The 12,847-nt window shown below is 37.2% G+C and overlaps 1 protein-coding gene across 3 annotated transcripts; it reads right to left on the bottom strand.

The window, feature by feature from the left end:
• Nucleotides 1–338: 338 nt before the first annotated feature.
• On the bottom strand, nucleotides 339–12,754 carry LOC129322961 (pyruvate kinase isozyme G, chloroplastic-like). 3 transcript variants are annotated; one of them, XM_054969431.1, is made up of 12 exons: nucleotides 12,435–12,753; nucleotides 11,258–11,530; nucleotides 10,682–10,847; nucleotides 10,007–10,141; nucleotides 9,806–9,916; nucleotides 9,578–9,666; nucleotides 9,323–9,385; nucleotides 2,999–3,174; nucleotides 1,980–2,082; nucleotides 1,706–1,854; nucleotides 789–897; nucleotides 339–701 (listed from the first exon to the last, which is right to left on the bottom strand). In XM_054969431.1, the coding sequence occupies exons 1-12, from the start codon at nucleotides 12,651–12,653 to the stop codon at nucleotides 588–590; spliced, it is 1,707 nt and encodes a 568-aa protein (XP_054825406.1). In that variant the 5' UTR covers nucleotides 12,654–12,753; the 3' UTR covers nucleotides 339–587. The 3 variants fall into 3 exon arrangements, with proteins under 3 accessions (XP_054825406.1, XP_054825405.1, XP_054825407.1); XM_054969430.1 differs by having other exon boundaries at nucleotides 11,258–11,536; nucleotides 12,435–12,752; XM_054969432.1 differs by lacking the exon at nucleotides 9,806–9,916 and having other exon boundaries at nucleotides 11,258–11,536; nucleotides 12,435–12,754.
• Between the last annotated feature and the right edge of the window lie 93 nt (nucleotides 12,755–12,847).

Consider the following 12,847-nt stretch of genomic DNA (forward strand, 5'->3'; position numbering starts at 1 on the left):
AGGCATCCCATTGCCAAGAAAAACCCGAGCTGACGGACTAGAACGTTAAGCTTACAGTCATGTTGACAATATAACAGCACTAACACCAAAATTAAAAAAAAAAAAAAAAAACTGTGCAAGAAAATTTTAACAAATTGCATTGAAGGGTGCCGTCCGCTGCGCGTTGATCAGGATTCGGCAATAGCGTAGGGGAAAAGAACAGAAACAGACAAGTGAACGATGAAGCGCACTTAAAGAAAATACGGCTCCTCAGCGGATCAAATCACAAAACTAGCATGCCACCAGAGGTTGTAGAAGCAGCTATACAAGGAACTATCAAAATGGCTTCTTTTTTCAGCGAAGGAAGAAAAAGATCAAGATGCCTTTGATTGTGTAAACAAAAATTAGACAAAGCTTTGAGTGGGCAACAGCTAAGCCCCCACTTGGATTTGAGAATGCAAACAGTATTCAATTTCGGAGTTTCAGAAATCCATAGCTATATTTCGAGGAATGACAAGAGCCAAAAAAAAAAAAGTAATGAAACATTAATAAAACTTCTCACTGTAAAATATCTTAACGAGACAAAGCTAGTTCAGAGAGGAATTTCTTCATCCTTGAACCGTACGAACTTGTATGTGGTGAGTAGATTCTTTACGCCAGATTGGTTGTGCTCCACTTTGAACAAGAGTAACATGCTGTCCCTCCTCTACAAGCCTCTTTCTCTGAAGCATGAAAAATCCTTCAGAGCCACTACCAAAGACACCATTAATGGAAGAAAGACGAGTAGAAATAACAGAGATCTTACTTACCAACAGTAGCTTGAGAGCTCTGGAGAAGGTTTCCTCTGCATCATTTGAAAATTGCATGTAGATGGGCATGACACCATGATAAAGTGCAAGCCTCTGCTTAATCCTCTCTCTGCCAAACATCAAAGCATGTTAGATCACTACATGAACATGCGAGATAATAAAGACTCAAGAAACTATAAAACGGTCGAGAAACTTAAATCTAGAAAGCCAAAGTCACTAGCTGAGACGGCCGAGCTACCAAACATCAATAATTTGCAGAAGGGGTGGGGACCATGGTTGGTGTGTCCGCGTGTGCTCTAAACAAGTTATCCTCCAGGAAATCAATGTTTTTAGATACTCAGCAAGTAGAACACAAGTATTAAATTGACCAAATTAAATAACATAAAATTATCTCCTGATGGATTCCTGATCCACAATAACTGGATGACAAAGTTCCAAGGAAGAAATATTGAAAAAGATCCATCAACAGCATCTGAAAGAACTGTCTGAGAGTAAATTAAAAAAGTAATAATGACATAAGACTTGCGCCAAGCATCTCACTCTTGTTCAACTATATCTTGCGCCAAGCACCACTAACTCTTTTTAATTGGATAAGCCGGTAGGAACACCATGTTACCTCAGTGAACATTGTCTTAAAAAAGGATCCAGTCTTCTACTTCTATCCTTTTCTCTAAGCATGTGACGAGATGTTTTATAAGTCAAATTGGGAATCAAGAATAGCGAGGTGTTTGACTGCTCCCCTGATGGTGGATTCATTGACCAAGCCCCAAAAATTTACCATTTACTTTCATCATTTAAAATTATCATTGCTTGCCCAAAAAAAAAAAGCAATAACAAACCAAGGTAAATGGCTGGTGCCTAATTAAACCTAACTTTTAAAAATAAAAATTAAAGAATCACATGCAGCTGCTACTCACTCATTTGTGAATGCAAAGATTGTCGAATGGGGCCTATAATGGCTCAAGAGAATAGCCATGGATCCTGTTCTGGTAAAAACAATTACAGGATTATTAAGGGTGTTAGACATAATTGTTGCATGGAAAGCAAACATTTCTCCCATATGGCTCTGTCAAAACAATAAAAAAAATTAATTAGATTTCAAAGGAGCAGAGATCAAAAGATAAGAAACTAAACTCTAAAACTAAATATCCAAGTTAAGAGGAAGGACTTCTTTCTAAATTTAGCGCTTACCTCGTGGGAACTTAATTGATTGGGAAGAGTGACACTGCTTCGAACGCTTGACTCTGTCCTTAGTGCCACTGTATGCATTACTTTTACAGCTTTCAGTGGATACCTGAAGAGTTGGAATTATTTCAATATAATTTCATTATAATTATCAAGAACGTATACAAATGCAAAGTTCACAGAAAGAGCAAAGCATTCTATGTAACAAAACAATAAACATTTCATCTATACATGGAAAATGGTTCTGCTTATTGACAAAATTCATTTATTAAAAAAAACCCTGAAGATATTGACTTTACCACAATGAAGAAACGAAACATAAGAATATAAACCTAGAACAAGCCAATACTTTCACCTCTCTTCGCATAAGGTAAATATATTTAATTAAATCCTTAATTTATCCCATCTTCTAAAAATCCTTAAAAGTTGACACAGAGCAAAACAAATACAAAGACTTCATCCTGTTTTAAACTGGCTCTTTTAACTGGTGGATGTACGATAACAAGGACATTCCAAAAAGTAAACTCATGTATTAAAGAAACAGCGCATTGGAATTTTCAGGTAAAGCATTCATTGAAGTTCTGTCTTCTAATCTTTTAAAGAAACCTTAACGGAAGTAAATGAAAATGAAATACTAGAAAGAACCATCCAAGAGCACGGGCTAAAACACAATTTTGGTTCCTCTGCTAGCAGTTTCAATTTCCCATTGCAGCAAATCAGTACTTTTAGTTTCCAATTTTGTACAATCGAGTCCTTTTGCTAACTTCCCATTCAACTGAGGACAGAATCTTACATACGATTTAAGAGACTTGCGAAGTTTTATGATGGTTTATTCTCAGCCAAACGTGTTTGAGCAGAGAAATAAGCATTAAATAATTCACGAAAATTACAGAGTTCTATGAACATTAAATTCATAAATCTTGTATGCCTGCTCTACTGACTTGAAAGCCATTCATGACTATGTATTATATCTTACAAGGCCACACACATTATAACATGCAGATGAGTCAGTAAAGCAAACTAACTTTCCATGTGCAGTCTCTCCGGAAAGCATGATTCCATCAGAACCTTCTCTAACTGCTATTGCAATGTCTGAAACTTCTGCTCTTGTTGGTGTAGGGTGACCAATCATGCTTTCCAGCATATTGGTGGCCACAATTACTGGCTTTTGCATACTGTGACATCTTTTAATGATGTCCTCCTGTTTGAAAGGGTCAATGGGACATAATACAGAATTTATCATACTCTCACTTTCAAGACACCAGTGAAAAGATACTCCCTCCAGTCTATAATACAAGACATTTCCTAGAGGTCTTGGTCCACAATGTAAGGCATTGAGTAATTTTTATATTTTTTTTTCCAATTATATCCTCACTTCATTTATTATTCCTTTTAAAAAGATGGTCCATTGAAATTTCAATTATCATTATTAAGCCACTCATGTAGGATATTTAACGAGGGTACAATTGGAAAAATGTACGAATTTTTAAAAGATCAAGGTTTCATTTAACTTTTTTTGAGAACCATGAAGTAGTTAGGAATGCTCTATACTAGAGGGAGTACATCGAAAAATTATTCAAATAGAACAAAATCATACTTAAGATGGAACAAATTTTGTGTCCATCATTCATGTCCCACTACCATGTTTTGGTAAAATGCTACTGATAGAAGTCATTATTGGTATATAAAAGACGGAAGAAGGATTTAAGTCAAAATACAGCAATGAAGTTAGTTGATAAGGGAGTTATTCATGCTGAATAACTACTTCTTATGTGCTGTCAGGATTTTAATATTGCAGTTTATGTTTCTTATCTTAAGAATGCTGAGTTGTCAAGTTTTAGGATGTCAGTTTGTGTGTGCTGTCAAGTTATGGTTGTAACTGCCACTTCATGGTGTTATTTAATTGTAAGTTAATTGAGGAATGGATACGAATGATTTCGGACTCTTTATTTGGAGATTCTCCCTCTTGGCTTTATCTAATTTGAATGAGATCCTTGTCCAGATTAGATAAAGATTAACTTCCCTATTTTGTTATTAAGACTTAACATTTTGGGAAACAGTTCTATCGATCCCGCTGCTCCTCCAGCAACCTCTAATTTATTAGAATCTATAGTCCAGCAACTAAATCAACTTCTTCTCGTTTGAATGTGGTGGATGAGATTTCTATAGAAATAGCAGCAGTAACATTACAGCAGCAACATATCTTAGATGATGCTGGGCAATCTTCTCGAAACAAAGGCAAACAACCCGGGAACTCATACTCTGCAGCAGATGAAGAAGACGAGAGAAACATACCTTGGTGGCTTCGAAACCCCACAAGGAGACCACATACCAAAGTTGATTTTCCAAAGTTTGATGGAGGCAACCCTAGAGGCCGGATACTTAAAGCAAAAAAGTATTTCAGATACTACCAAATTCCTGAGGATGTGAAGGTTGATGTTGCGGCCATGTACTTAGGAAGGCGGCGCATTAGATCTTTTTGCATGGGCAACTTCTGAACACTCAATAATTTATTGGGAAGATCTCGTGCGCACTCTTCAGGAGAATTTTGGTCTTGCAGAATTTCTAATGAAGAATTAAGCAATCTGGAACAGTACAAGAGTATTAGTTGGAATTTGCAAAGAGATCTACTAGAGTAAAAAATTGGCCACAACATTATTTGTTGGGGGTTTTTCTTAATGGGCTTAAAGAAGAATTACGGGCTGATGTCAAAATTCAAAAGCCCAGATCTATTTGCAAGGCATTGAGTTTAGCCTTAGAATATGAGTCCAAATTACAATATGCAAAAATTCCCAAGACTTATGGAACTTCCCAAGGCATTCGCTTGCACGTAGCAACCACGTGGCCTTCAAAAGACACTCGCACTACAGGTACAGCAGCAGTGCAATCTTAGCCAATTCCTCACTTTTTCATAGCATGCAAACACGAACTAGGATGCAAAAAAACAATTAAGACGAGATAAGGGACTCTGTTTCCGTTGCGGTGATATATTCCAGGCCATTGCTGCAAAAATGTTAATTTGACTCTCGTAGAGATCACTGAACAACCCGATGTAAAAGCAGAGAGGTCTGAAGAACTGAACTTAAAGGTGAACAAGAAGTGCATGCAGAGATATCGCTTCATGCTATTTTAGGACACCCTGCGAGTACTACTATGAAGATGGAAGGCATCCTAAATCATCATAAAGTGCTTATTTTGATTGATAGTGGTTCCACCCACAACTTTATTTCTACATTGGTGCAATATTTGCAGATTCCTACTAAACTGGTTCCTTCTTTTGGAGTTCAAATTGGCAATGGGCATGTAACTTATTGTAATAATATATGTCCTCAAGTCACCTTACGAGTTCAATCATTGGAAATTATTGAAGAATTTTTTCCCTTCTCTTTGGGTGGTGTTTATTAGTATTGGGAATCAAGTGGTTATCTTCTTTGAATACGGTTCAAGTAAATTGGCAACAGATATTCATGGTTTTCTAGGTCAATGGGAAAAGGAACAATCTCTAAGGAGTCTGCACTGGCAACCAAGCAGAAGCTAGTTTGCGTTCGATGTCTCAACAACCTATTATAGACCCAGATGCCTTCTAACAATCGTTACAAAACCTTCTTGATGAGTATGTTTCTATTTTTGATACTCCTTCGGCTCTTCCTCCTCTTCAACACAAGTTCCATTCTATTGATTTGCAACCTCAAGCTACACCACCAAATATTTGTCCATATAGATGCCTACATTACCAAAAGGATGAAATTGAACGCCAGGTGGCAAATTTATTAGCCAAGGGTTTTATACAACCCAGTGAAAGGCCGTTTGCAAGCCCTGTATTATTGGTCAAGAAGAAAGATGATTCTTGGAGATTTTACATTGACTACTGAGAATTAATAAGCTAATTATTCCTGACAAATACCCTATTCCCAATATTGATGAACTCATTGATGAGTTACATAGGGCTACTTTCTTCTCAAAGATTGATTTGCATTCTGAATATCATCAAATTAGAGTTAAACCTGAAGACATTCACAAAACCGCTTTCCAGACTCATTTAGGACATTATGAATTTACAGTCATGCCTTTTGGTCTTACTAATGCTTTGGCTACCTTTCAATCTGCTATGAATGATCTTTTTCGACCGCATCTAAGGCGTTTTATTCTTGTCTTCTTTAATGATATGCTAGTCTATAGTCCCACAATGGCTGACCATCTGGTACACCTTCGTACAGTCCTCTCAAGACTACAACAGGATGCTTATTTTGCACATAGGAAGAAATGCTCTTTTGGTCTACCTCAGATGGATTTTTTTAGGTCATGTCATCTCATTTGGAGAGGTTGCTATGGATCCTTCCAAGATACAAGCTGTGTTGGAAGGGCCTAATCTAACTAATGTTACTGAATTGCGGGGATTTCTTGGTCTTTCAAGTTATTATAGAAGATTTGTGCATCATTATGGCCAACTTGCTCATCTGTTACATGACCTCACCAAACAGGGTGCTTTTCATTGGTCTTCTTTGGCAGAGCAATCTTTTCATAAACTTAAACATGCATTAATTAATGCACCTTCTCCATTTACCAGACTTCAACAAGCCCTTCATCGTAGAATGTGATGCTTCATCTTTAGGCTTTGGTGCCATTCTTATCCAGGATACTCATCCCATTGCCTACTTCAGTAAAGGATTTACATTTTCTAATCGTGTCAAATCTACTTATGATAGAGAATTATTAGCTCTAGTATTAGCTTTGCAAAAGTGGCGTCATTATCTCCTTGGTCGCCATTTTGACATCTATACTGACCATTACAGTCTTCAATATCTAATGGATCAACAACTTTCAACTCCGGATCAGCAACGGCTTATAATGAAGTTGTTACCTTTTGATTTTACCATTAAACATAAGAGTGGCTGTAATAATAGTGGTGCTGATGCTCTTTCACACCAACCTCAACATGCTAATTTCATAGCTCTTGCTATTCCACATAGTACAGATTTTGATGACATAGAAGCATGGATTAATCAAGATCCTTCCACTCAACACATTAAGAATTCCATTCTTCAAGATACTAGTACTGTTCAACATTATGCTTTGGTCAATGGGAAGTTGTTTTATGATGGGCGTTTAGTCATTCCTGATCATCCTACTCTTAAATCCAAGTTGATGGCAGATGCTCATTCATCTCTTATAGGGGGCATGGAGGATACCTTCATACTCTCAAACGATTACAAACTCATTTCTTTTGGCCTCATATGAAGCGAGATGTCAAGCTGCATGTTCAAGATTGCTATGAGTGCCAACTTTCAAAATATCAAACTTTGTCTCCAGCAGATTACTTCAAGCCTATTCCTCCTCCACATCATATTTGGTAAGATATTTTCATGGACTTTATTGCCGGATTACCTAAGTCATGTGGAATAGATACCATATTTGTTATGGTTGACTGTTTTAGCAAATACATTCATCTTATTAGCCTCTCTCATCCTTTTACTGCCAAGTCCGTTGCTGCCATTTTTAGCCGTGAAGTAGTCCAACTTCATGGTGTCCCCACTTCCATCATTTCAGATCGAGATCCAATCTTCCTAAGTACTTTTTGGCAAGAACTCTTCCGTCTTAGTCACACTTAACTCCGAATGAGTACAGCTTATCACCCAAAAAGTGATGGACAAAGAGAGGTGGTCAATCATTGTGTCGAAACCTATTTACATTGCTTTGCACATGAACAACCAAAATTATGGAGTAAGTATCTTCCTTGGGCTGAGTACTCTTTCAATACTAGTTTTCATACTGCTATAGGCTTCAGTCCATTCGAGATTGTCTATGTTGTTCCCCTCCACCTGTTCTCCCTTATATGTCTGGTGAAACCAAAGTCGCTAATTTAGAAACTCAACATTTAGAACGAGACGCCATGTTGCAGATTATTCAGGATAACCTCCTCAAAGCTCAATCCAGAATGAAAGCTTAAGCTTATGCTCACAGACGTGATATTTGCTTTCAAGGACGGGGACTTGGTTTATCTAGGAATCCAGCCTTATCGTCAATTCAGTTTAGCAAAGAGAAAGTATGAGAAGCTGTCTCCTCGCTTCTTTGGCCCATACCAGATTGTTCGTAAGGTAGGACCTGTTGCTTATGAGTTGCTCCTACCTCGTGATGCCAAAGTTCATCCAATTTTTCATGTCTCAATGCTGCGCCCTGCTCATGGCACTCCTTCTCCTTCCACACCACCTCCTCTACCACTTTCAGACACTTGGGAGCTTCGGTTACAACCTCACAGTGTCCTTTCTCATCGCTGGATTTCATCAGGAAGCTCCAACATCCTTGAAATACTTGTCTCTTGGCTTGGCCGTCCTCAAGATGAATCAACTTGGGAGGAATATGACCTGATTTGGGACCAATTTCCTGATTTCAGCCTTGAGGACAAGGCTGTTTTTAAATGGGGGGATACTGATAGAACTCCATTATTGGTATATAAAAGACGGAAGAAGGATTTAAGTCAAAATACAGCAATGAAGTTAGTTGATGAGGGAGTTATTCATGCTGAATAACTACTTCCTATGTGCCGTCAGTATTTTAATATTGCAGTTTATGATTCTTATCTTAAGAATGCTGAGTTGTCAAGTTTTAGGATGTCAGTTTGTGTGTGCTGTCAAGTTACGGTTGCAACTGCCACTTCATGGTGTTATTTAATTGTAAGTTAATTGAGGTATGGATATGGATGATTTCTGACTCTTTATTTGGAGATTCTCCCTCTTGACTTTATCTAATTTGAACGAGATCCTTGTCCAGATTTAGATAAAGATTAACTTCCCTATTTTATTATTAAGACTTAACAGCTACATGGGTTCTTCATATCTCATTTCTAACTTGAAACTCTCAACAACACTAGTTATCCACTGAACTTGTTTGCCAACTATTTCATGGTTTTGAATTAGAACTCCCTTTTAGATTTCAGTCATTTATATGCAATACACAGATCTATAAGAGCCTAAAAGGTTTAGTAGGCTTTATCTCCCTCTACAATAAAGGAAAGGAGTTCATAATAAACCTAATAATTACAGTGAAGAACTCATTTTTCCTAGATCATGATGTTGTATTCTATAGTTTACAAGCAGCAAGAAGGGCTTTCCTCATATTCCATCCAAAAGACTAGGACTGTAATGTTGAGAAATGATGAACATTCCAGTGAAGAAGTTCACAACAGGTTATGCAATAGCTCTGTATTTAATCTAGCCAATGATAATTTTACCAACACAAATGATGAACATTATGGTTTGTAGATTATTTCAAGAAAAAATCATACTCATTATAAGTTTTAATGAAATGGCATACAGGCATAGATATGATGTTAATATATTCATCATGTTAACCTGCAATAAAGGAACATCTTCTATTGGGAGTTCAGCCCCAAGATCCCCACGAGCAACCATGGCCTATAAAGTAAATAAAAGTTAAGTTATTGAATGTTACACCAAAGATACATATAATGGTACTTTGCTCCATAATATAACACAACGTTTGACAGCTTTATCCAAAATAAGCTTTTATTGCAACTTAATTACTGACAGGAATTACAGATATGCGATATCCACATCCATAGTTGATATGACAAGTAAGAAACTTACCCCATCTGAAGCTGAAAGTATTGAATGGAGATTTGGTATTGAATCAGCACTTTCAATTTTGACAATCACATGTATATCAGCATCGCAACCTACACAAAAGGCATACAAGAATTCAGTTCATAAAGACTTTATGAAGCGAAACAATCTCAAAAAAAACAAACACACAGACACCCAAAAATAACCTAGAGACACGAGCATAGGAAGACAAAACGAAAGCTGATAACATACTTTTGAGATAGTTCTTCAACTCATGAACTACTCTAGCATCCTTTACAAATGAGACAGCATAGAAATCGACTTGATTGTCCACCCCAAACTTGATATCTTCCCAGTCTTTTTCTTTGGAGTAGATACGTATGGCAAAGAGCATATAATTGTCAAATGCATTTGCTTATCAAAAGAATCCACAAGTGAAGAACTGAATTATACCAGTTATGGAAGGAAGTGTTGCACTTTTTCCACGGACATTTAAGTGACGCCTTGATTTCAATTCTCCACCATCAATGACTTCACATTTTACCAACTCATTTGTCTTTGACTTAACAGCAAGTGACATCATTCCACCTGAAACACAAACCAAAAATCAAAAGCTCAAAACATTCAACAAGAATAAGTTAGATTTGAAGAAAACAAATAGATACAGAGAAATGGGAAAAAAATAAAAATGTTTAATTAAATTACATGGAAATCATACTCTATTTTCATAAAAGTTGGTACTAGCAAGCAGCTAATAAAGAAAATGACAAAATTTCAACTAACCTAAACCGAAAGCATTGCAGAAACAGCGGTGTGCAGATTGTACAAACGCAATGTAACTAATTGAGTCAATAAAACCTTATCCAGAGAATGGTCAATATAAATTGCTGTCCAGTATCTCAACCACATAATACATGATCCAGAAAAGAAGGGGAGGGTACTTAGTGAGAAAGGAGTTGGACACAAATTAGTGAGAAAGGAGTTGGACACAAAAGTCAGAATGTTTCCATGTTTATTGATCTGGATTAAAACACAAGAAACTAAATTACTGGAGTAGAGAGAAACGGGATTTCTATCATGCAAAACTCACGGTCTGCATCAATACATGCACAAGGTATCCAAATTTACCATCAACCAGTAGTATATCTCCAACCTCCACATCATTCACAAAATCATCATAATTTACGCTAACTGTGTCGTTTTTGCAGACCCCTCTTTTAATGGTGAAATTGAATTCTTGGCCCTCATTCAGTAAGATTGGTTGAGGAACATCCCCACTTCTAACTTCAGGACCCTGTAAAGAAAATTCATATATGAATCTGTTGTAACTTTGAAAATTTTACACTACATACAAGAAGTCAAAATCAAAAAGCATTGAGCAGATTGTGGAAAGGAAAATGTACTGTATGACATGAAAATGCTGAGCAAGAAAGTTATCCCCAAGCATTCAAGCACTACAAATATTAACATAAGCGATGTTCAATGACAATTTTAAGAGGCGAGCAATTTGGAACTTCTCTCAGTCAGGAATTTCATATTAACAGTCAAATGTTCAATTATAAGAAAATTTAAGAGTGTAAAAAATAACATTTAATTCATCAAACACCTAGATGACAATCAGCATAGAAGAGTTTGGCCACTTCTGATGGTTAAAGCAAAAAATGACGCTAGAAAGAGAAAGTTGAAATTATAAAAGAATATCACCTTGGTGTCAAGCATTATAGCTATAACCTTATCTTCAAATTGAGCATTGTATTCTTTTACCAAATCAATGGTTTTCTGGTGTGATGAATGGTCCCCATGTGACATATTTAAGCGTGCCACATTCATTCCAGCTTCAGCCAGTTTCCATATCATTTCACGTGAGCTAGTAGAAGGACCTATCGTACAAACAATCTTAGTTTTTCTGAGTGCATTTAAATTTGCCTCTGCCAGCCCTGAAGCAAAGCTACTATGCAGCTCAAATGAAGAATTTATCTGGTCCTTCCACATCAGAAAGAGAGAGCACACATATAGAATCCAAATTAGACATTGCAAAATGTACATACTGTATTTGCACATGGAAATTTGGAAGGTGCAATGTATCTTTCCAAATAAGCAACTTCGTAGAGAACATTCCGAGAATTAGAAAACATTTCCATGAATAATAGAAGTTTGTCCTCCAAGCACGAGCATCGACACTTCTCCAATTAAGGAGGAGAGAAATTCCAGAAAAAATGCCCATGCAGACCCTACTAAAGTATACATGCCCAAAATTTGTGTTGATTCAGTGCTTAATATATTTCATGAAAAATGTGTTGGCACCTGAGATTATTCTGCCTTTCTGTTCTACTAATGAGACAATTTGAAAATTAAATAAATATATAAATCTACTAGCCGGGACTATGCCACGCCAAGACTTCAAGATTGAAGCTACATCTTTGTTGAACAAGCGCGAAACAGAGACGCCCAATTTGATAAAAAGTACTCTTCAAACCGTAAATCAAATTAAAATACTGCCACTTATGTGGATGCTGTTTTAACGTGTTTAGAGTTACAAACATAACAAATACATCTCAGATGCACATTTAGTTGATTTAATGCTTTGATAGTATGAAATCGATTGCTGAGTATATGTTTGCCGCTGTTGAGACCATGCTCTGCATATGTTTGATGTTCCTCGACAATTTAGGAATGAAGGCATGTATCAGAAATATATTATCTGGTTAATTAAGTGAACTCTTGCCTGGGCTCGTTTCATTACTCAATATAAGAAACTATATATTTCACGTTCCAAGGACCTTGCCTCGCGCGTCAACAGTGCAAAACAACGCACACAGGGAATCCGAGCCAAACAACAACAAAAGCCTATATGCATAACTAGAAACAGAAGTAAACTTACAACGGTCGCGTAACCATTGGGAGACATGATATCGCTACTCTGGCTATGCTCGACAATCTTCATCGAGGGCACAGCCAAAGTTGGCAGCCGGATGCATTTTCTTCTGGATTTGGAATCAAATAAAAGCTGGCCCAGATATTTTGAAGTGCAGAGATCAGAGTTCCTAGTGGGGTCCGACTTCAACATGGAGAAACCCGAAGGAAGATTAGAGGTTGCCATCGTCGAGACTTGGGAGGTAGACAGTGAAATGGAGAGAGCGGAAATGTCAGGAAAACAGAGCCAGTCGGCGAGTATAAAGGAGCCAAGCTCCACAAGGGCCCAGTGTGCGTTCTGTGGCTAACTTGGAGAGCGAGCACTAGGACAAGACGAAATAGCGATTGCGCTTTTGGACGCATGCATCATCCTCGCGGTAA

Source organism: Prosopis cineraria, unplaced genomic scaffold (assembly GCF_029017545.1).
Source record: "Prosopis cineraria cultivar Desert tree isolate PC_DT_omini unplaced genomic scaffold, ASM2901754v1 PC10, whole genome shotgun sequence".
In the NCBI taxonomy this organism is placed as follows: Eukaryota; Viridiplantae; Streptophyta; class Magnoliopsida; order Fabales; family Fabaceae; genus Prosopis; species Prosopis cineraria.